The 25,937-nt window shown below is 45.1% G+C and overlaps 1 protein-coding gene and 1 pseudogene across 1 annotated transcript; both read right to left on the bottom strand.

The window, feature by feature from the left end:
- Positions 1-304: 304 nt before the first annotated feature.
- On the bottom strand, positions 305-1,843 carry LOC123057823 (uncharacterized). The gene is made up of 3 exons (XM_044480706.1): positions 1,655-1,843; positions 1,392-1,543; positions 305-674 (listed from the first exon to the last, which is right to left on the bottom strand). Exons 2-3 carry the CDS (start codon positions 1,502-1,504, stop codon positions 452-454), a joined length of 336 nt encoding a protein of 111 aa, XP_044336641.1. The 5' UTR covers positions 1,505-1,543; positions 1,655-1,843; the 3' UTR covers positions 305-451.
- Positions 1,844-3,014: 1,171 nt separating this feature from the next.
- On the bottom strand, positions 3,015-21,463 carry LOC123060159 (disease resistance protein Pik-2-like; annotated as a pseudogene).
- Between the last annotated feature and the right edge of the window lie 4,474 nt (positions 21,464-25,937).

The raw sequence follows: 25,937 nt of genomic DNA, 5'->3' as shown, positions 1-25,937 counted from the left end.
TTGAAACGTTTATATCTTTCGAATAGAAAGTTTAAATTAAGTTCTGTTTATATATTTGTGTTTCTCGTGATGAGGGCTTTCACGATCCATTTTGAATACTTTTGATCAACTTTGAAAATAAATGTCAATTTCAACTCTTCAAAATTGATATGGGTGACCAATAAAATCATGCTTTTTGTGCCTATGATCAACAAAAAAATATCTTAAAATTTTATCTATGAAACTTGGTAAAAATGAGCAAGAAAACTACAAACTTAAAACTGGACATGGCTCAGCAGGTGCGTGCCCCTACGAATTTCCGGAGTGATTATAAAAGCACTCATCCATAGTTCGATCAGTCCGTACATATCAGCGTTTACAAAATGGGGCAGCTTATTCTGATATCAACAATCACAAAACTCTATTAAATGGCCATACTCTGATCAATAATCACAAAAACGCTACCAAATGGTCATCTGACCTTGGCGCACTCTGCACACGGGAGGCGGCCTTTAGAACGGCACTTTGAGCAAGGGACCAAATCAGCTGCCTTGGTTTCAGCTCCAAGAGATTCATAGATGTCCTCAAGCACGCCGAATGTGAAGGTTCCGCCTTTCCTAACAGAGCCTACTCCTTTGCATTGTGAACATGCCACCATCCGAAGATCACCACAGCGCTTGCACATGTTTAAAGAGCTGCAATGCAGTAGCAATTTTTTTAAGTGAAGTAAGGATACTACTTGGGTTTCATAATTTCATTGCACTATGAATTTTCTGATAAGAAATCGTTGGCAAGTTTGTTTATTTAAGTTTAATCCATGGATCCAGGGAGTTTTCACTTTACTTAAGTCTAAAGCATGTCATAAAGTGTTGTGTTGTCAAAGCAAAATAATACTAATTCTGAAGCACGGCATACAAGAAGAGAAAATGACAGATACAGTAGTCCATTGGCGTCGAAAGGGATTCATCTATCTGAGATCTGAAGGAAATACAGTGCCATCTGATTTCAGTTATTTCCCAGGAACTGTTTTGCTATCTACTCCTACCAGATATTCCGAGCTACAGTACAGTACATTGATACATTGTTGGAACTGCTTGGTATATACAGTTCACTGGTAGACCGATGGAGGTCTGCATATTTTACAGGGGTATGGCGCTGTGAAACGCCAATCCAATCAGGGCGTAAGTGATGATGTTTAGCTCATTGCCAAGTTATATATAGTTTGTATACTGCTATTCATGCGTTCATTCATTCTTGTGATTTTGGTGACACGAACGAAACAATTCGTGGTAATTCGACTTTTGCCTCAGTCGCAGTGCTGTTGATGTTCTACCTGCTGGACGTAATTGAAGATGGCACTGAAGCGGGCAAAAAAGCAGGCAAGCAAGAAGCGGGCAAGGAGGAGCAGGGACCTTCTCTGCGAAGCGGCGACGAAGCCGTCGACCCTCTGCGCGGCGATGCTGGCGCCGAGCAGAAAGGCGCCCACCGCGAAGCCGGCGACCTCGCTCTCCGTCAGCCCCTCCATGCTCGCTGGCTCGCGCTTCGAACGAATCCGCAGAAACAACTGCATGGTTCGGGTAACAAGGGGAGATTCGGATTAGAACGGAACGAACGGCCACAACAGAACAGATCATCCTTAATAATCCAAGCAAAAAAGCTATGATTAATTCGTCACCTAGAGCTGGAAGAATGAGAGATCGATCGGTGCCACGGTCGCGGAGGAGGGCAGCCGCGACTAGGGGAGGAAGAAGCTCTCTGCAGGTGATGCGCTTGGGCGGGAGGATGTTTGGCGGAGAGGCCGCCCGTCGCCAAGGGAAGAAGGAAGAGGATAAGGGAGCTGTCGGCGTGGATTTTTAGAACTGGGTGCACATGTGCCCGATTTAGCAAACACAAATAAATTAAAATAGTAAAAAGAAGTCAAATGTATTTCAAATTTTTTTGCAAAAAACATTTTTAGTGTGTTATTAATACAATGTAAAGTATATTATGATAAAATGTGGTTGGATTGTGGTATCCTCACCTCACCAATGTTCAAATCATGGTGCTCGCATTTATTCTAAATTTATTTCAGGATTTTCAACGATACGCGTTCAGTGGAAGGAGACGTTTCCGTCGACTACGAGGCGCCTACGGTGACTTCGTAAAATCTCAAGATGACATGCCGGCTCAGTCTTTTGGAGGTGCTCATAGGGATAGGGTGTGTGTGCGTTTATAAGGGTGCATGTATGCGCGTATATATGAGTACTTGCATCTGTACTGTGTTAAAGAAAAAAATTCATGACAAATGACTTTTGTCATATTGTTGGCAAAAAGATAAATTTGCAATTACAAAATATGTGAATACAAATAGATAAGCATGTGTGTTTTTTTAACAGAGGCAAAAGTTTTGTTTCGTTAATTAATTAAGAAGAAAATAGTTGCCCAATTAATTAATGAAAAACCAGATGAAAACCAATACAAACGGAGCACAGATGAACTACTCACACGACATGAAGTCCCACAACCGCACAGGCGGCCCATCACACTCTCTGAATACACAATATTCACAAATCCTAAGGCACCTCCCAATCCACAATGACAACCCAATCAAGCAGCCAGAGACGTCTTGTCTTTGGTGACACTTTTGCCTTTACCCACCTTCTTTTGTTTGCCCCTTAATGGCATCCCCATCAGGAGGCAATCAATTGACCTACCCAAACCAGGTCTAGCAACCTTCATGTTGGCTAGAAAGTCACAAAATTCCTTCGCGAAGAGAGCATTTGAATTTGGAGTAGGTGCCAACACAAGTGGCTCAATCGTCATTCCACTCACAGGCATCACGTGCCCGATGGTCAAAGATGAGGGAATGACGGCAGCATCTAAAACTCCACGCTCCATGACACAAAGAGGTGGGATGTTTGACGCCCGACAAGGCTCCGCATGGGGTGGTGAGGACACCAGGTCCACCTCTGAAGCCTGGAAAGAGTCCAACTTGAGCTGCTCATCGATAAAGACGAAATAGGTTCGCCACACAACATCTGCAGCTCGGGCATGACCTACAACATCAGAGACACAACCTCGGCGGGGGCCTCACCCTCGGAGTTCGGCAACACATAGGGCGCCGAACTAGACCCAACATGGGGCGAGAAGCTCGAAGCACGAGCAGAAAAGCATCCGTAGAGATCCACATCTTTGTCGCCCTCGAAGTCAACAACCATCTTAGGCGGAGGAGGCGGCATAGGAGGGAGTGGTGCCTCAACCATCGCAGGAGATAGCCTGCTTAGAGCAACATATGCACGCTCCAGAAGGCTCCCAGCCTGCAACAACCATCCATGCATTGAATTAACCACATCACGCAGAGGTTGAATCGCCTTCACCATCTATAAGGAAGGCGTGCCTTGCAGCTAAGAGCGTAGCAGCTCGGCTTGCGCAGCAAAGACACACTAAAGAGCCACCTTAGCCAAGGCTGCAGAACCAGCAGAAGAAGAAACAACTAATGCCCAGGAGTCACGTCGGATCGCCTTGGAGGAAAGCATGGCAACAGACTGGGCCTGACATGAAGCTGAATGAAGATGATGGATGGTGTCGAGGTGGGACAATGACGAAGCAGTCTACACATGTAACTTTTCAAATGAGCGAGCTAGATGTAGTTTTATGTTAATTATGCCGGATGCTGTAGTTTTTCGGTATAGCCTGATAAACTATATTTTTCAGTTCAGTCATACAATATTATTTGTCACGTAATAACATTTCCCCCTTACGCTCTATAGCACAATATGAAACACATAATTAATTTTAGTTTCCAAATGTCTTCCATTCTTTCTTTTTTTGCAAAAATGATCAGATCTATTATAAAGATTCATCAAAACTACAAAGCACCTCAAACATTCCATTGTGTCCTGAAAATTCAATGTGGTTTGTAGGTCCATGTGCTTTCATTATTTGGGTCATTCGTTCGAATCTCTTGGGATATGGGACGGAGACATATTGCTGATTGGAACTATTTGACTGACTTATTTGATTTGGTGTTGTTATAGACACGACGCCTGCTGCGGCTGGATCCTTCCAGCTGGTGTGGGCAAGGGGCGCGAGCTGGAGGCAGCGGCCCGGCGTTGGTCGTTGTGATGGGCGTGGGCTACGGCGTGGTGGCCTCACGGTGCTTGGTCGGGCCGGCGTTGCGGCGACGGCTGGAGTCAGGTTTGGCGTCTGTTTGTTCGCAGGTGGCCTGTGTGGATGCCCTGTTGGTTGTCTTCGGCTTCGGCTACGGCCGGTCTGGCGATCCCCGCGTAGCTGGGCGGGTGGTCGGTCCTTGCCAGATGCAGATCCAGCTGGGAGCAAAGGTTGGGCGTCAGGGGTGGCGTTTGGAAGAGGTGGTGGGTGTGATAGGTGGCTTCGATGTGGTCGGGTCACCCGTCACCGGCAGGGGTGTCGAGCGTTGACGATGTCCGCTCCCGCTTCACCTCTTCTTAGACCTGGTGGCTTCCTGATCGGTCTGGTCGTTCTGGTCACCGGCAACTCTGCCGGCGGTTGGAGCAAGCCGGTCGGTTCATCGCTCGCAACTTGAAGAACCTATGGGGTGTCTTGTTTCCTGGACGGCGGTCTGGGTGGCGGGAGCTGCGGTGCTCGTGGGCTGAGCTCGTGGCTCAGGTGCGGGCGGCTAGCAGCCATGGTCGTGGAGGCGCGCGTGGTGGCTGGCGGTTTGATGTTTCGTGGTGGTGTGCCATTAGGGTCTTGTGCCTGGCGGCACCTTGGGCGAAGGCGGAGTATGATTGCCGGGGTGAAAATCCTGCCTGGCATTGGCCGCGCCAACGGAGGCGGCACCCGTGGTCATTGTCATCTTCCTGAAGTCTCCGTTATGGTTGCTCCTCTCCCTTCGTCGTGCTCCGGATGAAAATCTAGATCTTTGGATCGGGCAGTGATGGCGCTTCGGTGTTGTATCCTTCGTGAAGGCACTGTCTTGAAGCTCACGGTTCGTCGACTCTCAGCTTCACCTCTTCGTGGTATCTTCAGCGTGAAGGGCTTCGGCGGCTCCGTAGTGTTGCTTACAGTCATTGTTTAGTCTACTTCGAGTCGTCCAGTGTGTTGTTGTTGTAGGTCCTTGGCACATATATATGTATCTGGCCTTGGGTGTGTGTTGGTGTGGCGTGTTGTCGTTTGTATCGGCTCGGATGTTGGTGCTTTATATATATAACAGAGCGAAAGTCTTTTTCATTAAGTCTTTTTCCTAGAATCTGCTACGTGGCATTCATTTTCACAAAGGAAACCAGAAAATATAGTTGGTTTCGGCGCGTTCATATACAAAAATCGGCGCTGCTAAAAATCAGTCGACTGAGACTTCGCGAAGTCTCAGTCGACTGGCTAGCCGTCCGATCTGTAGCACCTTGTAGATTCATGTTGGGTCACTTTTGTCCCTTGTTTCGGCCTGTTAAGGCGTGGGCAGGCCCGCTTTTGTTTTTCCCCGTCGAACTGGTGATCCCGGTACGCGAGCGCTGCTGATGGGCTGGGGCTGGGCTGTGTTTTGGTGCGGGTCATTTTTATTTTCTGTGTTTGTTTTGGGGCTGCATTAAAGAGTGAGGAAGGGGAAGCGGCCACCCCGTGGTGATTAAGAAGAGGAAAACGCCAAGTTAACTGCACTTTTTAGTGTTTAATTTCAGTTAGTTTAGTTCTTTTGCTTCTTATTCTGAAATTATTCTGATATAATTGTAGCGCTGTGTGAGTAAGCAACATGAGGTCTTGTCCTGGGACTGATGCTAATTGCATGTCTGCTGCACCGTAGCAGTTTGTCACTGTGCCCATGTATCCAGTAGAGTAGTTAGGATTTTGTATGTCCATACTCCCCCCCCCCCCCCCCCCCCCCAACGCCTTCTTTTTTGTTTGTGTCAAATATGTGATTAATAGTTTCAAGCAGAGAATCGCCCCCATAGTTTAGACCTTATTTTTTTAGGTTTAATTTTTGTGCGTTCATGCACAATAGTGTCTCTCGCTCACGCTTGTCTATCGGCAATATTGGTGTGGTGGATTTTTTGATGATGAAACTTGTTTCTTTGCTTGTAGGTAGATTCACTTATCTCGATAAATAAAGCTCCGCTTTTACGTGCCACTGTCAAGTGTCATTCCGATTTTTTCCCTTTTATTGCTATTTATTTTGAGGTTCTTTCCAGTAAAGATTGTTTTGCAACTAGTAGTACTAAATTTCTTTTAGTAGGCCAAGAGACTGAAGATGAAGTGTGTTTCTCCATTGAATTGTACAGCAAGTAGTTTTTTATCAACACCTTTTTTTATGTTTATGCGTACTTGTAGATACATTTTTACACCCTCTCTGTACAGAGACTATAGTGCATTTTTTACACCATATGTTCATGAGTAGGTGACAAGACAGACGTGTGTTTAGGGTTTTTGCTAAGTTGACATTCTTTTTTGTCTTTTAGGATATAAACCTCTGCTAGTTATCTATTTTTTGACACATTTTTTTGTTTTTTTAATCTGGTGAGTGCTATCATTTATATTGTTCTTTACTGGGATATTTTTTGGTGTCTCAAGAAGTGCTTCTCTCATATCCCCTCATACACATTACTAAAGCCATTAGCAAGAGTGATTCAATTCACTTGTTTTGTTTTATTCTAGTCGACATTAGTAGGTCGAAGAATATGATTTTGCTGAAACATTACTTTCGTGAAATCAGATCCATGTTTTTGAAGCTTATCTTTGAACTCAAATCCCCTCAAATGTATTATTGGGCCATAACTAGGATTTGTATAGCCCTTTTGTTTGCTTTACTTGGTTGCAACTCGACTTCCATTTTTGTTGTGCGGGGAGAGGCGCCAGTTGCATGTCCCACAATGTGCACGCAACTGCATGTCTTATAACTTGGTATCAACTAGGGGATCTTTGTTTTGTCGAAGGGGGCTACGTCGAGAGAGATGGGACCCAGTTGCATGTCCCACACTAGGCGTGCAACTGCATGTCTTATAACTTGTTTGCAATTTGACTTCCATTTTTGTTGTCCGGGGAGAGGCGCCAGTTGCATATGCCACAATGGGAACGCAACTTCATGTCTTCTAACTTGGTATCAACTAGGGGGCCTTTGTTTTGTCGGAGGGGACGACATAGAGAGAGATGGGGCCCAATTGCATGTCCCACACTAGGTGTGCAACTGCATATCTTCTGACTTGGTCGCAACTGCATGTCTTATAGTGTGGTTGCAACACGACTTCCATTTTTGTTGTGTGGGGAGAGGCGCCAGTTGCATGTCCCACAATGGGCATGCAACTCCATGTCTTCTAACTTGGTCGCAACTGGGAGGACATTTGTTTTGTCGGACCCTTGTTTTTTCGGAGGGGGCGGTGTCGAGAGAGATGGGGCCCAGTTGCATGCCCCACACCAGGCATGCAACTGCATGTCTTCTAACTTGGTCGCAACTGCATATCTTATAACTTGGTTACAACTCGACTTCCATTTTTGTTGTACGGGGAGAGGCGCTAGGTGTATGTCCCACAACGGGCACGCAACTGCATGTCTTTGAGCATTGTCACAACTCACAACTACATGTCTTATAACTTGGTAGCAACTCAACTTTCATTTTTTGTTGTACGGGGAGAGGCACCAGTTGCATGTCCCACACTAGGCACGCAACCGCATGTCCTATAATTTGGTTGCAACTCAACTTCCATTTTTGTTGTGCGGGGAGAGGCGCCAGTTTGCATGTCCCACAATGGGCACGCAGCTCCATGTCTTCTAAATTGGTCACAACTGGGTGACCTTTGTTTTGTCAGAGGGGACGGCATCGAGAGAGATGGGGCCCAGTTGCATGCCCCACACTAGGCACACAACTATATGTCTTATAACTTGGTTGCAACTGCATGTCTTATAACTTGGTTGCAACTGCATGTCTTATAACTTGGTTGCAACTCAACTTCCATTTTTTGCTGTACGGGGAGAGGCCCAGTTGCATGTCCCACACTAGGCACGCAACTACATGTCTTAGACCATGGTCGCAACTGGGATGGACTCTTGTTTGGTCGGAGGGGACGCCGTCGAGAGAGATGGGGCCAGTTGCATGTCCCACAATGGGCATGCAACTGCATGTCTTGTAACTTGGTCGCAACTCAGGGGGGCCCTTATTTCGTCAGAGGGGGCGGCAGCGAGAGAGAGGTGTCCAGCTGCATGTCCAACTATACCATGCAACCGCATGTCTTCTAGCATGGTCGTAACTTAGTGTCTTCTAACTTAGTTGCAACTAGGCGCCTTTATTTTGTCGAAGGGGCGGCGGCAAGAGAGAGGAGGACAACTAGTCATGCAATTGCAATCGCTTTCCCCTGGAGTATAACTACATGTCTTTTTACAAACATTTTTTGCAACTAGACTTTTTTGCTTGGTCGGAGGGGGGAGCTCCCCCGTGAATCCCCTACCCTCACTATGTGTCACACGAGCACCATAACACCCACGTTTTCTGCCATGCCTGCAAACACAAATCAAGCACCCGGTCTCACAACCAGTTTGTGTTTTTTTTCTTATTTTTTGAAATCATACAATTTTTTTCCTATTCTTCTTTTGTGTTTTTTTGTTTTTCCAAGGATGAAGAAAGAAAAAATATTTTTTTTGTGTCTGATTCTGACAACGGCGCTCATTTTCTCATAAAAAGGATCATATTAAAGGAGAGAAGAGTTACTTGTCCAGATCCTCGGACACATTTTTAATGTTGTTGTGAAGGGAGTATGCTAGTAGGCACACAACTGCAAGCTTCGTCCCGACTGCAAGTGCATGTCTTCCAATAGTTACGCAATTGCATATGCGTCTCCTGATTGCAACTCCAACTTAGTACCGTTTTGTCCGGGTGAAGGAAGGCAATTGCAGTTGCTACTATGCACGCAAGTGCAAGCGTCGCCAGACTATAATTGCATGTCTTCAAAGAGAGTGCAACTCTTTGTTGTTTTGTGAGGGATGAGGGAAGATTCAAATCCGTATTTTAAATATTTACCATCAAACTTAATTGTTTTTCTTTTTTCAATATTTGCCATTAGGTGGCACACACGTCGGCCACATGAGTTGCTTTCTTCGTCTACCTAGTTGCACACATGTCAGCCACATGCAATTGCATGTCCTTGATCGAACACAATTACATATCGCACACAATTACATGTCATTCACATGCAAATTACTTTTTCCCCTTCCAAAATAATATTGATACCCATTTGCACACTAGTCGGACACATATAGTTATTCGTAGGTCACAGACAATTAAATTGTGCTCTTCTTTTTATTTTGTTTGTTTTTATTTTTTTTTCTTTGTTCCATTAAATATTCCTTTATCATTTAAAAATACAAAAAAATTGAAAAAGAAAACAGGATGACAAAAAAAGAAGGAACAGAGCATTAGCAATGCTAGGGTGAAAAATAAGAGCTACATTGTGTTGTGTAGCAATACACCAACGGGACAATGTTCTACCAATTCCAGTAAAAAGCACAAATAAATAAAAAATTAAAAAACAAACACAGGCACAACGAAGGGACAATGTCAATACAACCCAACAGCAGCCCACGTGGTGAGCCAACGCAGGCCAACACAAAACGAACAGGGAAACTGACTCCAGGCATGCGGACGAATTTAAACGAACGAATTTAGACAGACCCTACAAAAATATACTCCCTCCAAACCAAAATAAGTGTCATGGATTTAGTTCAAATTTGAATTAAAACCACGACAATTGTTTTGGATCGGAGGGAGTATATCATAGTGGCTCAACGAAACCACAGGCGGAACAGATGCATTAAGTCCGTTAGTATCCACGCTTCAGGATAACAATCCCCAATCCCTGCATCTCTGATTAGATACGGTAGACCGACAATCACAGATGTAGCTCCAACGGAAAATACGAAGGCGCAGATACTCAAACATCAATGAATACAACAACCCAAAGTAGAGCAGCAGTACAGAAATGACAGCGAGTAGGGACCTAGACAGAGTCCCAAAAAGTTTGAAACAACAGCAAAGAAGACTCAACATCAGGGCATTGATCTTCTTTTTCTTCAGTCATCCTGGTGCTGCTTGAAACGCCAGAAAGGAAATAACAATGGTTAGTTCAACACCAGTATGAGTTTAAAAGACAGTAGCCATATACTCCCTCCGCCCGAATTAGTCGTCTTAGCCCTATCTAGACAAATCTAAGACAATAATTTGAGACTGAGGAAGTATTAAATAATGAAAATTAGGGTGCAGGGAAGGCGTACCATCGGCGCGACATGTGGCAACCTTTCCGCTCAAGTTTATTCAGCTCGTACTTGTCTCCCCATGTTCCTCTTCAATTTCACAACCTCCAATACTCCATGTTGACTCTCCATACCTTCGATTGTACTGCTTCGATCAAGCACCAGAAGGAAAATGAATACAAAGCCCAGTGAACAGAGCAATGTATTAGTCAATAATACGGCGATTGAAATGAAGTGATCGATGCAAGCAACTGTGGCAGAGAAGAGAACTTACGGATTCGATGAACTTTCCAAAATGCAGACATGGCGATAATCCACCCGGGAGAAACGAGAGAGCAGGATGCTTGGGAAGCTTCTCGATGGCGGTTTACCGAAAAAGGCTTTCGCCCCGCTTTATATATAAAGCACGATCCTCACAACCCAGTACAATGCACGCCACCACAACACACGCACACACCCAAGGCATTCTCGATGGCGGTTTCGAGGCGGCTCGCGACGCATTTGACGGTGATGTCTTCATACAGATCGTAGACACCATCGGTGTCGCCATAAATGCTGATCTCAACCTTGGTGAGGGCGGAGAGGCGGTGGATGCCGAAATCAGAAGCGCCATTCAGGCACTCCATCTTGTGCACGCGGAGCTCAAGCTTGAGTTGCTCAAGACTCGGCATCGACCCTGCTTCAAACTCCAGCGAGGTCCCGCAGCAGAAGATTTCCAGGTCGAAATACTTCAAGCTTCTGAAGCCGGCGACCAAGATCCTCCCATCTGTGCCGAAGTAAGTCCTCAGTCCAAGAAAATGCAAAGATGGAATTGCTCCAAGAACCGCAACATCTTCTGGTCTCACACTGAACATATAAAGGTTTAGTTCCCCGAGGTTTTCAAGCAGGCTCATCCAACCTGGAACCTTGTCAATGTAACAGTACGTGATGTGGAGCTTCCTGAGGACACACGCATCAGTAGGGCACGACGATTCAAGTGACACTGGGTAGCGGTAAGCTGGAAGGCTGCACCGCCATAACTGTCGAGGAAATAGAGATGATGAAGATTGCATGAAGACAATAAAATTTCCAAGTAACCCTCGATAACCTCAAGATGGCTCCTTTTGGTTGTGTCATGTGACCAACCATTTGGTACTTTCAGTGTCCTCAGCTTACTTAGCTGACTGAACTCTCGCAGACACTTGCCCTGTTCATAGGAGAAGACGCCGAAATTCTCCACCTCTTCTAAACTCTGCATCTGCCCAATTACGCCGTCCGGAAACCTAATCATGTGATTAACATGTAGATGTGCCAATCGTTGAAGCCTGGAAATAGTTGGTGGCAGTTCCTGGATCCTGGTACCTCTGATGTCCAGTGTTTCCAAATACCGCAGTTCTCCAATTTTTCCGGGGAGCTCAGTAATTCTAGATTGTCTGAGACGCAGGTACTTGAGATGAAGCAACTTTCCAATATTTGCAAGATGATGGTTTTCTAACTCCCAACATTCTCCCAGGTCCAACACACGAAGGGCGGGGAATGTCGACAAAGATTCTTGCATGCAGTGTCCAAATACAGTAAGTGATCGGACATGGGATAGTATCAGGCTTGTTGGTATGGTAACCTTATTGCTGTTGCGATTCTCGACACAAAGCCGACGAACCCTGTAATCTGAAGCATGTCCATGCTCCACGGAATCGAATAACGTGACGAAATTTTCTTCAGCAGCCTTGCATGTAATGAAATCAAGGATGATGTCGTGAACCCGGCACGCCTTGGGCTGGCCATACTCTACATCAACTGGCTGGATCAAGTTTCTGTTGATGAGGTCATTGAAATAGCCCTCGCCTACTTCATAAGCACTTCGCCCTCGTTCTTCGTGGATGAATCCTTCCGCGACCCATCGACCTATCAAACGCTGTTTATCAATCCTATGATCTTCTGGGAATACACTCAAATACAACAAACATGTTCTCATACGGTGAGAAGGATCAAAATAGCTCAGAGACAATATCTTTGTCATGTTCCCAGCATTAGGACCATTTGCAAGTGCCGAGCCAATAGCTGTTAGCACCCTGTTCGAGTGAATAGCAAAAAACTACCACATTACGGGCTATCGTTCCGAAAAACTACCGCTTTTTTTAATTTTTCAAAAAACTACCACAAAAGTGGCTGGCTGTTCCAAAAAACCCAAGTGGCCGAACGGTTAAGTTTTAACTGGGGTTATGACATGTGGGTGACGGCCGTTAAGGCGCACGGGCCGTCCCAACCAGGTCAAACGGATCCGGCCCGCCCCCTCACTCTGTCTTCCCCCTCTTTGTCTCCCTCTCTCTCGTGCGCGCCTCCCTCTCCGATGGCGGCGGCGGTGGCGAAACTAGGCGATGGCGGCCATTCAACGGGTGAAGGTGGAAGGGGGGATGTAGGCGGCGAGTTCTCAGAGGTTGATAACTGGCTGGGGAGTGGTAGCTTCGCAACCCAGGCGGCGGCGCCGCCGCCGCCGCAGCGGACACCACAGGCTGCAGCTCTGATACATGCTCCTACGCCACAGGCTACACCGCCGTCGCCTGATGGTTGCCAGTTCTCGCTTGAGTACAGAGCAGCAAGGTCTCTTGCTAGCGCTGTGCAGGCAGATCCGGCCAACTCCCAGCACTGGGCCTCTGCATTTGGAGGGGTGGAGTAAGTTTTTTTCCTCTTATGAGCTCCTTCAACAGTTTTTGTATTTCTGCTTGTTCATTTCAAACAACATAGTATAATTTAGTTAGTTTTTTGACCAAACCCTAGGTTGATGTTGATGTGATTCATCTTAGAACATGAACATGCACTGAATAATAGTTGAGCAAACACTCTGTGGCATGTTTTGGATGCAACAGTATCACTTAGCACTGAAGGATTAGTTAGATTTAGTAGAAATGCATGGTGGATTCAGAGAAGCATTTGTTGGATTCAGATTCCTTACTGTACTTTATAGTTAGTGTGCACTGAATTTTTGTAGCAAAAAACACTTAGTTAGTTGGGCTTTTCAAATAACATATTATGTAATGCAGGCTGGATGATGAAATTTGGGAGGTTAGGCTGCATTTCCAGGGCAGAGATAATATGGAAAGGAGATTTTCTGTTTCAGACATCACATTTCTGAACTTGATAGCACTTACTGAGACTGAAGGCTATGGGTCAGATGACTACATGTACTGGGTAAAAGAACAAGGGATTGGACAGGAAGGTTTATTTCTTCTGGACAGTCAAGATGCAGTTGAAGAAATGATAGACCACTCAGATTTCACAGTGCTCAATATCATTGTTTCCAAGGCAAATGAAGATAGAGATGTTGATTGTAACAGGGCTCACAATGTTTGTGAAGAACAAATTCCAATAGGCAGTCCAGTGGGGGGTCCTGGTTTTGTGTTAAGTCTGTCACAAGATGGAGTGGTCCACCCTCTTGAAGTTAATTTGAACACACAGCAAAGTTGTAACTTCAACATTTCAGAAGCTAATGGTGGAGATGATGATGGACAGGCTGCTGGTCAAGAGGATGATGATATTGACAAATCATCCTCAGACTTTGAGATTGATAGGGGTGACTATAGAGGGATAAAGATGTCTTACAAGGCTTGGAAGAGAGGTGAAGAAAATATTGGAAATGAAGAAGAAAGAGATGTTGTAGAAGACAGACCACAGTTTGAAGGTGACACTGATGTTTCAGAGTTTTGGCAGGAGGAGAAAGAGGCTGACGGTGGAGAGGAAATAGTTGTGGAAAAATGCAGGCCTGAGAAACTCAAGCCTGTGAGAAGAGCAGCAGCAAATCCAGGTCCAACTTCCAGAGCTCACAGTCAGCCAGAGATCCCAAAGTTTCAAGATTTTGTACCTGAAGCTGATGAGTATTGCTTCCCTAGTGATGTGGGGATTTCTGACTCAGATGGGGAGACTCCAAGACTACCTTCTGGAAGGAAGAGAAGATTGAAGAAGAAGAAAGAGAGGAAATGGTATGACCCAAAGGTACCTGATGCACATGAGCAGCTGGTACAATAACCCTTGATGGATTTCTTGCTGGTTGTAGGCCTTTCATAGGTACAAATCAGTGATTTAATCATGTTAGAAATGTAATCAAGTTATTCAATTTTGCCCTAACTATCTTTGTTTATGCAGGACTTGATGGTTGCTTCATCAAGTTATCCACAGGCCAGTAGATATTGGCAGCAACTGGGAGAGATGGGAACAACAATGTGTTCCCAATTGCTTTTGGGGTGGTTGACAAAGAGGATGGGCCTAGCTGGACCTGGTTTTTAAACCAACTTAGAGTCTGCATTGGCACCAGCAATCAGTTTGGGAACTACACCATCATGTCTGACAAGCAGAAGGTATTTTCTCTGACTCTGTATTATTCTTATGCACATAGCAATGCTACTATAGTTATCTCATTACTACCTTATGTAATCAAACAACAGGGCCTTCTTAAAGCAATTAATGAAGTATTTTCTCAATCCCCACAAAGATATTGCCTAAGACACATATATGCCAACTTCCAGTCAGCTGGCTTTAGAGCAGAAGAACTTAAGAAATGGGTTGACAAAGCTAGCTATTCCTTCACTGAACATGGTCACAAAGAAGGAATGGCAGGTTTGAAAGCAGCGTGTGAACCAGCCTACATGTGGTTGAATGGCATCCCTAAGGAGTGTTGGGCTAGATATGCAATGGATCATGTGTGCAAGACTGACTTGGTAGTGAACAACCTTAGTGAGGTTTTCAACAAAATGATTCTAGATGTTAGGTCAAAACCAATTAAGACCATGTTTGAAGGGTTGAGGACCAAACTAATGGTTAAGTACCAGGGCATCAGAGAGAAAACAGAGAGTTATAGGTGGGAAATAACCCCACATTACATGGAGAAGCTTGAGGAGAGCAAAAAGTGGGCTAAATACTGTGAAGCAAACATGGATGGTCCCAACATCTGGCAAGTAACTAGTGGAGAGAACACATATTGTGTGAACCTTGATGTAGGGAGCTGCTCTTGCAGGAGGTGGGACATGACTGGATCACCTTGCCACCATGCAATATCTGCAATGCAGAAGATAAAAGTTCACCCAGAAGATTATGTGCATCCATTCTTTAAGAAGCCAATGTATAAGGCTGCATACCAGCACATCATCTACCTTGTCCCTGGCCCTGAATTCTGGCCCAACACCAACACACCAGACATAGAACCACCAGTTTTTAGGGAGAAGAAAGGCAAGAAGCAAACAGCTAGGAGAAAGGGTGAATTTGAGGTGCCAGCTCCAAAGGATACATCAAGGATGGGCACAATAACATGCAGTAACTGTGGTCTGCAAGGCCACAGGTGGATAATGTGTGGAGACAGACTTAAGGCCAAGTTTATGACAAGGAAAAACAACCACCAGGTAACTAAGCCAGTTCAACAAGGAAAATCTGCTACTTGTTTTTAATGCATACATCTTGTGAGATACAACTTATTTTTAATTGTAGGAAAACAGGGCATCCTACCCAGCAACTTCAGCACCAAGCAGGCCACCTCCAGCTAGGGCCACATCATCAGGTCCAGCTCCAGCTTCAGGTCCAGCTCCAGCTGCAGGTCCTTCTCCAGTTTTAGGACCACTTAGGGGCAGGAAACCAGCAACAGCTTCAACAAGGGCAACCACATCTGCTACAACAAGGGCAGCCACATCTACTGCAGTTTCAACAGGTGGATCAAGAAAGAGAAAGAACCCACCACCTGCTTCAGCACCAGCCAACAACACTAGGTCAAGTGCATCATCTCCAGCAAAGAACACCAGGTCAAGTGCAAGAGGTTTCAATGCTCCAAGGGCAGCATCAACATCAGGTCAAGCTGATGTTGGTTCTAATAGGAAGAGGAAGGCCCCAAGCAAACTTGCTTTGTATTTCACAGCCAGTGACAACCATTGAATGTGTTGCACTCAATTATGCTTTATGCCTTGAACTCTGCTTGTTAGGCATGCTTGCTATCTGTGTTATTTGCAGTGAACTCCGTTTTCATTTGAACAATTAAGTTATGTGGTCTATGTATGAACTTCTTGGAACAATTAAGTTATATGGTCTGTGTTTGAACTGCTTGGAACAATTAAGTTATCTGCTGTCAAGCTCTATTTTCATTTGATATGTCCTAGGTTATGAATTGTTTCATATGAAATTATTTCTTATGCTGAGCATTGTTATGTAGATCAAGTGATTTATTCTGTTGATAATTGATTGATATGATTAGGTCAATTTGGTCACTTTGGGGGGGGGGGCAACTTGTCAACCAATCCCAACAGTGACTAGTTGTCGACCAACCCCAAAGTGGCCACATTTGGCCACTTTGGGGTGGAACTTGTCGACCAACCCTAAAGCCACCCAAATTTGGCCACTTTGGGTGGCTACTTGTCGACCAACCCCAAAGTGGCTATCTAGGACCAAAACCTAACATATCAAAGCTAAAACATCAAGATTTGCCCATCTAGGCACCAAATCATAAGAGATCAAACCTAAAACAACAAGATATGGCCATCTGACCAAACCATAACATATCTAACTTAAAACATCAAGATCACCAGTTCAATTCATTCATACATACAAATATAGATAAAAGATTCACTCATAAATTGCATCATAGATAGATTGATTCATCACATAGATAGATCATTCAACATTATTCTTTCACCAGCTTCATACATTGCATTGCATCATAGACAACTTGATTCATCACATACATAGCTCATTCAAAATTGTTCTTACACCAACTTCAAACATCACATAGATAGAAAGACAGATCTAGGAACACAGAAACATAACAGCAGCATCATGGGTACAGAATCCTAGTCCACCTCTACCTAGTGACCTGAAAGGGATGCAAATTTGCCCTCCTCCTTGCCCAGTAGATGATATCATCATCACTAGGGTTGGAACCAGGGGGAATGCCTCCAGGAACTGCTCTATGTCCTTGCGGTTGCGTGCTGCAAGGATCATCTCAGCAAGTTGCCTTCTCGCCCTCCTCCTTGCATCTTTGTGCCTGGCTTGCCTGGGCACCTCTTCTTCTTCATCTATGACCTCTCCAGGATCCATCTCTCCCTTGGATTCTAGGGTTTCTTTGGCGGCTGGGGGTTGAGAAGGGTGGGGATGGGGGGATTGACTGCGGTTTCACTCAAGGGGTGGGCTTTATAGACTACTAATGGTTGGTGGTAGGTAGGTGTAGTAATAAAACAGCCCAGTCTAAGCCCACAATGTGTACATAATGGTTTTAGGCCCAAAAATATACTAGTTCAGCATTGCTACTTTCAGGAAAAACAACCTAAAGAAATAAAACAGTTCACTGCATTACTTAAGATAGATAGGTTCTTAACAGTACAATAACATAAGCCAGACTTAGCAAAGGTTCTCCGCCACTCTAGTTACCATAACTTAAACAGTTCATATAGGACTGCACAAAATATACTCCTACCATCATCTTGCAAGGCCTGTTATATGTGTAGGCCACCTTACTTACTTAACCACCATTGTCCAAATCTTCAAGCCTCCAGTATGGCCTTGATTTTCTCAAGCTTTTCCTTGCTCCCATGGCCAGCATTCAGCAGATCAGCAACTACTTTCTCAAGCTCTGTCTTCTCTTGTGCAAGAAGATCCCTGTCCACCTTTATCTCTTTCATTGCCTTCCTGGTGTTGTGAATTATGTCTGCCTGGGCCTGAAGGATACATCTCTGTTCTTTTGCTAGCCTTAGCTTCTCCATCTTCATCTCCAGCTCAAGCTCTTCCTTCTGCTTCTCAAATTTCTCAGCATCCATTGCTTTTTGGTAGTCAATCTTGCCAACACCATCCTGCCAGTCAAACATCTTGCTAACATCATCAACCATTTTATGATACTCAGTGCAGAGCAGATCATAGTCCTTCTTCAACTTGGCAACCTCATCCTCATATGCATGCTTGTCTTGAATCCTTCCAAGGTTTTGCTCATGGAACATTTCCCACAACTTGATGAGGCAGTTCTTAAGTACATAAGGCCAGGCAGGATCAACTCACTGAACTACACCACAATTCACACCTCCCTATAGTTTGATCAGAGAACACATACTTCAAAAAATGCATAAATTCAGTTCTAACTTCAATTCAAAAAGAGGATTGGTACACAAGGAGGACATGTAACCATAAATTCAGTACTAAATTCAGTTCAAACAGAGTTAATGTACAAATTCAGTAACCACTGGGCATAACTGAATCCACTAGGCATAACTGAATCCACCCAGCATACTCAATTACTCACCTGAACAGGGCATCCATAGAACCTCCTCCCAGTGTTAGCACCTTCAAAAGCAACACACTTCCTAGGCTTCATATCGTGCAGAGTACACTTGGCAACTTCCTCCATGGGAGCACCACACCAGAGTGGCTCAGGGATGGTGTCAGGTGTGTCCTACATGCAGTAAAAGGTAGATCAGAACCAATGCATCAACTAGTTCAACTTGAGTCAAGCTTTGCCTTGCTCAAGGTCAGATCAGACATCACAGTGCCATCCATACCCTAGATCAAAACTAATAGATAACCAAACCAAACGAATCCATCCATACCCTAGATCAAAACTAATAGATAACCAAACCAAACGAATCCATCCATACAAATATACAGCTCATCAACCCTCATTCCCAAATCGATTCAACCCTAATCCTAACCCTAGATAATGACAGAGAGGAGGAGGATGAGGCTTACAAAGTACTCCATGTCCATCAGGTTGCCCCCCATGCTGTCGTCGGAGCTCTCATCCCCATCATTCCAAGAAGGCATCCTGGCCGGCGACGAGGAACTGAGGTGGTCGGCGACGATGGAGAGCTCGGCCAGGGGAAACAGAGCGAGGGGGGAGTGAGAGTGAGGGGGGAGAGTGAGAGTGAGTGAGCGCGAGGGAGACAGAGTGAGGGGGCGGCCGTTTTGACCTGGTCGGGGCGGCCCGTGCGCCCTAACGGCCGTCACCCGCGTGCCGTGAGCACTGTGGCCGACAAAACCCTGACGGGCGGGCCCCACATGTCATAACCCCAGTTAAAACTTAACCGTTCGGCCACTTGGGTTTTTTGGAACAGCCAGCAACTTTTGTGGTAGTTTTTTGAAAAATTTAAAAAAGCGGTAGTTTTTCGGAACGATAGCCCGTAATGTGGTAGTTTTTTGCTATTCACTCCACCCTGTTCCATTCATCGTTTGCATGCTTGTCAGCTAACAAGCTGGACAAGGTAATAATCGCCAATGAAAGTCCACCACATTTTGCCAATATCTGGCTAGAAACTTCTTCCAGGTGAGGGTAGCACAGTTCTTCTGAACCAAATGATCTTTTAAAAAATAGCCGTCTGGAGTCGGAAGAATTAAGGGACTCCATTTGATAAACATAACTGCTGTCGCCTGAGCAATATGATGCGATGGCAACGTTACGCGTTGTGGTGATGATTCTGCTACCGCACTTATTTGTTGAACAGAGCAAGCCTGATAGCTTTCCATGCTTCGACGTCCCATACATCATCAATTACAACCAAGTACCTGTTACATGTTTTAACAGAGAGTTGCCTATTATTGCTTTGAACTTTTCATTCAACCCTAAAAATATGCTTCAAACTTATTTTGCACAGAATTGAAGACATATGACCATCTTTATTTCTTGAAGTGTACGAATATTCATTACTATGTGCATTACCAAAATGTTAAAAAGACCAACTCAAAAAAAATGTTAATAAGAAATCATGATATGAGTGGGTTACCGGGTTTACCTTTTATCTTTGAGGTGGTCTCTTATCCTGTCGATGAGTTGCCGTTCCTCATCCAGTGCACCACCGCTGATCCCAAACTCCGTGAGCATTTGCCGTAAAATCTTCTGCATGTTTGGATTCCGAGACACCGACACAAAAGCTGTGCACTGAAATTGGCCTTTTAACTGACAGTACACTTGGTTTGCAAGAGTGGTCTTGCCAAGGCCTCCGGAACCCACAATCGGCAACACCCTGAGGTCATCATGCTCCTTCTCCTTGCAGAACCAGCCAAGGATATGCTCCTTGGGGCCATCGATGCCCACAAGCCTAGCCGCATCCTCGTACAGCGCCGGCAGCCGAGGGTCGACGCAGAAGAAGCGCCAGAACTCTGGGCCGGCTCAAGAAAGTCATACCTCCTGCGCCTCTCGCTCGCCTCGATGGTGCGGATCTTGAGCTGCTCTATCTCGCCGGCGATCTCGCGGCGGGCCTTGAGCTTCCTCAGCTTGCTGAAGAACCCCTTGAGGCCTGTCCGCAGCTCCTCGCCGCGGTCCACGAAGTCGTCGATGCAATCCTCTATGTCGTAGGAGAGCTCGCGCACCTTGTCCCGCCATTCCCTCTTGAGAGGGTCGAGCTGCTCCGCGTCGGCGAGCGTCTCCAGCACGGCGTTCATGCTGCTCAGCTCGTCCCTCAGGAAAGTTATCTGACGGCGCACGCCTTTGAGCCTGGAGTACTCGTCCTCCAGCAGCTTGGAGAGCTTGCACAGGAGGGCGTTCATCACCCCTGTGGAGGCATCCACAGCCACCATAGCTCCCTCTCTCTCTCGAGATTATCTGCGAGCTGGACAAGCGTGGCTAGCTGCCGAATTGAGAGGATGTGGTGTGAGTTGAGCAACTAGGTGGCATCCCATTTAGCAAGAGATGGAAAGATATGACATTACGGTCCGGGCGCTGTCATTTTCTTTGGACGCATTCAAGAATTCTAGGTGCCCCGCCTCAATTTTCAAACGGATCTGGGGAAATGGGGAAACTTTTCCCTTGCAAGTTTCCAACTAGTCATGCATTGACAGGAGGAGATGGGATGTGACACTGATGGCCACATGGGGATGGAGCACCTTGTGGGTATCCTATGGAGCAATGCCATGTGAACGTGGTGGTTTCACGATTATTATCAGCACGGCGTCGGCAGAAAGCACACACGGCTGACACCTCTTCTGAAGCTAATACATACTGGTACATGTAACAAGATAAGCAGGCAGGCTCACCGGGACCAACAGAAGGGGCCGGTGGTCGGCCGGAGTCGGAGAAGACGCTTGAACCTCCTCCGCAGATTTCGAAGTAACCTCCCCGTATGCATCAGCGATAGGAGGGGAGCTCAGAACTCAGAAGGGGGCTAGGTCGTCCTTGCGAGCCGGGCAGCGGCCTACAAAGCAAGGCAAGGGATGCAGGTGGTGAGTTAGCTACGAAGGAATGGCGGGTGGTCAAATCAGGACTAAAACCAGTGAGTTGCCCGAGGGCGATGGCCGCCGTCGCCGCCGCCGAGCCTCCAAGGAGAGGAGAGGAGGTCGCCGTCACCGGGGTGGGAGCCTCCATGGTGGTGGAGTGACAGTGGGCCCGGGATTTTGTGGAAGTATCGGGCCAGCCCACCGGCCCGTGGCACGGTTCAGGCCACATGCGAAAGTCATGCCCACATGGAGAAAATTCTAGTTCTAAAAAAACATGGAGAAAATTCTGAATTTCTTAATAAAATAATGTAGACATTTTTTTAATATTTGAACCTTTTTTAGAAGGATGCTGCTACGCGTCTACCGGCTGATGTTTAGATTTTATCCATCGTCTCGACGACCGTTGGATACCCGAATTGATAGCCGTCCGATCCGGTATCCGCGCCCCGTATGCCCACTTGTTATTTCCCGTAACAAACACTCTGTTGCAGAAATAAGACAGTCTTGACCCGATCCCGACTGAGTTGCGCCCCCGCGTGGTGCCGCCGCCAACCCATCGCAAAATCAGCCTGCCGCCGGCATGTAGGAGCTACTCCAGTTGCGAAACCTCCTCTTCTCTAATTTCCCACAACAAGAGCTTTGTTGCGAAACTTTCTCATCTCTAATTCTGCAACAAAAGCTTTGTTGCGAAAACTCCTTTTCTCTATTTTTTTGCAACAAGTCCCATGTTGCAAAAACTCTTATTCTCTAATTTTCCGCAACAAGACCCTTGTTGTAAAAATTGAAAAGACATCTCACGCCGCGCCTAATTTTCTGTAACAAGACCCTTGCTACAAGAATTGCAACAACATCTCCGGCCACGTCACACAGTCTTCGATGTCACCGTTCCGCAACAACGTTGTTGTTGCAGAAACTTGGAGTGTGCGTGGACATAAGGCGTTGTGATGTGGCTGTGTCTAGTGTTGGTGGTGCCAGGACGGTGGTCGCCCAGAAATGCGGGGGGAATGCGAGGGGGGTCTCCGATCCGTACCTGCTGGAGTCAACGTCAGCCACCGCCGAACCCGTCTTCGTCGCCACCACGCTGGATATGCCCCGGTCGCCGAACACCGCCACCCCCGCCGCCCTCCCAAATCCAAAAGTGTCGCCCTCCTAGAGACACGAGTCAACAGAGGCCAGTTGCACGAATGCTTATCCTGAAACAATAGCTATGTTCCAGAAAACGAACGCGTGTGAGGCGAAAAGCGGGGCTGTTCTCGTCTGTCTGATCAACAGGCGATCCAACAGACACGAAGCCGGCGGATGTGCGCGCGAGATCGGTCGGCTGAAGGTAAGCTTTTTCCTTTTTAGAAACAACATGAATGTTAATCAAATTTTTGAAGAAAAAATGGACAGGAAAGAAGTTCGAAAAAAAACTGGTAGATAAAACAATAGAAAAGAAACAAAAATGAAAAATTGAACAAGAACCTTCCTACAACCGGCAAAACCAGACCCAAACCAGCAAAAATAAGCATGGGTTGCATTTGTGCTGACCCACCAAAGATCAAATTTGAGCACAAGCTCACTAGAGCTCGGGATGAACTGACAATTCCGAAAAATTTCACAAAAAATCCTGATACTTTTGGCAAGAAATATTGATGTCTTTTTCACACGCGTGCAAAATTTCGCAATGAAATCACATTTGTTGAGGTGTGAAAAAATCGATGCCCTAAAATGCTTCAAAAAACACTTTTTGGAGCATTGATTTTGCCCACTCCTTCATGATTGTGATTCCACTGAGAATTTCTGCATGCATGTGTAAAAGTGCATCAATGTTTCTTGCCATACATGGTCAGAATTTTTACTCTTTTTGAAATTTACTGATCATCCGAGCTCGAGTGAGCTCGAGCTCACATACTCCATGTCCCATTTGAGCGACAATTTGTCACAAAGTAAATAGGGTCCCACACTACATTGACATAAGTCGCTGAATTCATACGAGTATATATAAGAGATCCTTATATATACCTCATCCACAGCATCCCGTAGATGGGCCAGACTTAGCCCGTGGCAGGAGAGATATGTCTATCGCCGGCCGAGCGTGTATTTTTTTTCTCACATTTTTTCCCTTGTGCATTTTCACGCAGCTTAAAAAAAGTGTGCGTCTATTTTTTTAAACGTCCATATTTTTTTTAAATGTATCACACATTTGGAAAAGGATTTTCATGAAAAACAATATGCATTTTAATATTAAAAATGGCATTTAAGAAAATGGTCATACATTTGCAAAAATGTTCATAACATTTAAAATGTTTGTACAATTCAAAAAAAATATTCACGAATTTAAAACATTGTTCATGAAATCTAAGAAAATGTTCAGGAAATGTAAAATTGTCCGTGCAAACTTTAAATAATGTTCATGAAATACAAGAAAATGTTCGTTCCATTTTCAGAAAGGCTAATGACATTTTTAAAAACGACCACACATTCAAAACAATGTTCGTAAAAATGTAAAGTTTGTTCAGGCAATTTTTAATTTTTTAAAGTACTTACAGGCTTACCAAAGAAACATAATTTTATTTGGGATATTGAACCGGTTTCAGAGAAAAACAGGTGAAAAATAAGAGACTGAAAGAAAAATAAATCAAAACAAGAAGAGGAAGGAGAACGTACATAAAGTTGGACAACATTTTATCAAAGCCTAGAAGAACCTTATATATTTTTTAGATATAGGAGAGAAAAACGGTTGGAAAATCAGAGATGAAAAGAAAAAATAGGAAGAGTAGGAAAGAACGTACATAAGGTTGGACGACGGACGAGTGAACTTCAGAACCTTATGTCTTTTTAAAATAGGAGAAAAATTGGTGGAAAAATCAGAGATGAAAAAAACAAAATGAGAAGAGGAAGGGAAAACGTACATAAGGTTGGATGAAGGACAAGCAAACCACTGGATCTTATGCCTTTTTTAAGTAGGAGAGAAAACCGGTGGAAGATCAGAGACTGGAAAAAATTAAAACAAGAAAAGGAAGGTGAAACGTACATAAAGTTTCACCAAGAATGAGTGAAGCGCATAACCTTATGTATGTTTTAAATAGGATAGAAAACGGTGGAAAAACCAGAGATTTGGGGGGGGGGGGGGCAAAATTAGAAGAGGAAGGGGATATGTGCAGCCGCTAGAATGACGCGAGAGGTTTTGGGAGCTAAGAGACCTGAGTGATGCGCTTCCCTCTTTTTGTAAAGTTGATATTGTATCAGTTTGAAAAGAAAAAGACTTGTTTAGTAAAGCTTGGTTTCAGATTGTGTTGTTGGTGGAAATCTAATGATTTCCTTCTCTCAGTTTAGGGCAAGGCCAACGGGTAGCCTCAGAGGTGATGCCTCACGAGACAGCTAGGCTCAGATGCCAGCGTGGTGCTAAAGTGATAGCTTGCAAAGCACAACGGGTTCCTCCAGAAGAGGCGGCTTCTTCAAGAGAGAAAGTATGAAAGAGATGAAAAAGTGAAGAGAAAGAGAGGTAAAAGTGGAAGATAGAGAGAGGAAGGAGAAAGGCCGGTGCAGATAGTGAAGGAATATGCCCTAGAGGCAATAATAAAGTTATTATTTATTTCCCTATAATCATGATAAATGTTTATTATTCATGCTAGAATTGTATTAACCGGAAACATAATACATGTGTGAATACATAGACAAACAAAGTGTGACTAGTATGCCTCTACTTGACTAGCTCGTTAATCAAAGATGGTTATGTTTCCTAACCATGAACAATGAGTTGTTATTTGATTAACGGGATCACATCATTAAGAGAATGATCTGATTGACATGACCCATTCCATTAGCTTAGCACCCGATCGTTTAGTATGTTGCTATTGCTTTCTTCATGACTTATACATGTTCCTATAACTATGAGATTATGCAACTCCCGTTTACCAGAGGAACACTTTGGGTACTACCAAACGTCACAACGTAACTGGGTGATTATAAAGGAGTACTACAGGTGTCTCCAAAGGTACATGTTGGGTTGGCGTATTTCGAGATTAGGTTTTGTCACTCCGATTGTCGGAGAGGTATCTCTGGGCCCTCTCGGTAATGCACATCACATAAGCCTTGCAAGCATTGCAACTAATGAGTTAGTTGCGGGATGATGTATTACAGAACGAGTAAAGAGACTTGCCGGTAACGAGATTGAACTAGGTATTGGATACCGACGATCGAATCTCGGGCAAGTAACATACCGATGACAAAGGGAACAACGTATGTTGTTATGCGGTCTGACCGATAAAGATCTTCGTAGAATATGTAGGAGCCAATATGGGCATCCAGGTCCCGCTATTGGTTATTGACCGGAGACATGTCTCGGTCATGTCTACATTGTTCTCGAACCCGTAGGGTCCGCACGCTTAAGGTTACGATGACAGTTATATTATGAGTTTATGCATTTTGATGTACCGAAGGTTGTTCGAAGTCCCGGATGTGATCACGGACATGACGAGGAGTCTCGAAATGGTCGAGACATAAATATTGATATATTGGAAGCCTATGTTTGGATATCGGAAGTGTTCCGGGTGAAATCGGGATTTTACCGGAGTACCGGGAAGGTTACCGGAACCCCCCGGGAGCTAAATGGGCCATGATGGGCCTTAGTGGAAAGGAGAAGAGGC

Source organism: Triticum aestivum, chromosome 3A (genome assembly GCF_018294505.1).
Source record: "Triticum aestivum cultivar Chinese Spring chromosome 3A, IWGSC CS RefSeq v2.1, whole genome shotgun sequence".
NCBI classification, from domain to species: Eukaryota; Viridiplantae; Streptophyta; class Magnoliopsida; order Poales; family Poaceae; genus Triticum; species Triticum aestivum.
Note: the sequence above shows the minus strand (reverse complement) of the source record. Positions and strands in the feature narration are given on the sequence as shown.

Excerpts from the sequence above, each read along its gene's own strand:
- LOC123057823 (XM_044480706.1), bottom strand. The coding sequence starts at position 1,504 with ATGGAGGGGCTGACGGAGAGCGAGGTCGCCGGCTTCGCGGTGGGCGCC. Across the intron at positions 675-1,391 it reads GTCGCCGCTTCGCAGAGAAG|CTCTTTAAACATGTGCAAGC; the intron begins GTCCCTGCTCCT and ends ACTGCATTGCAG.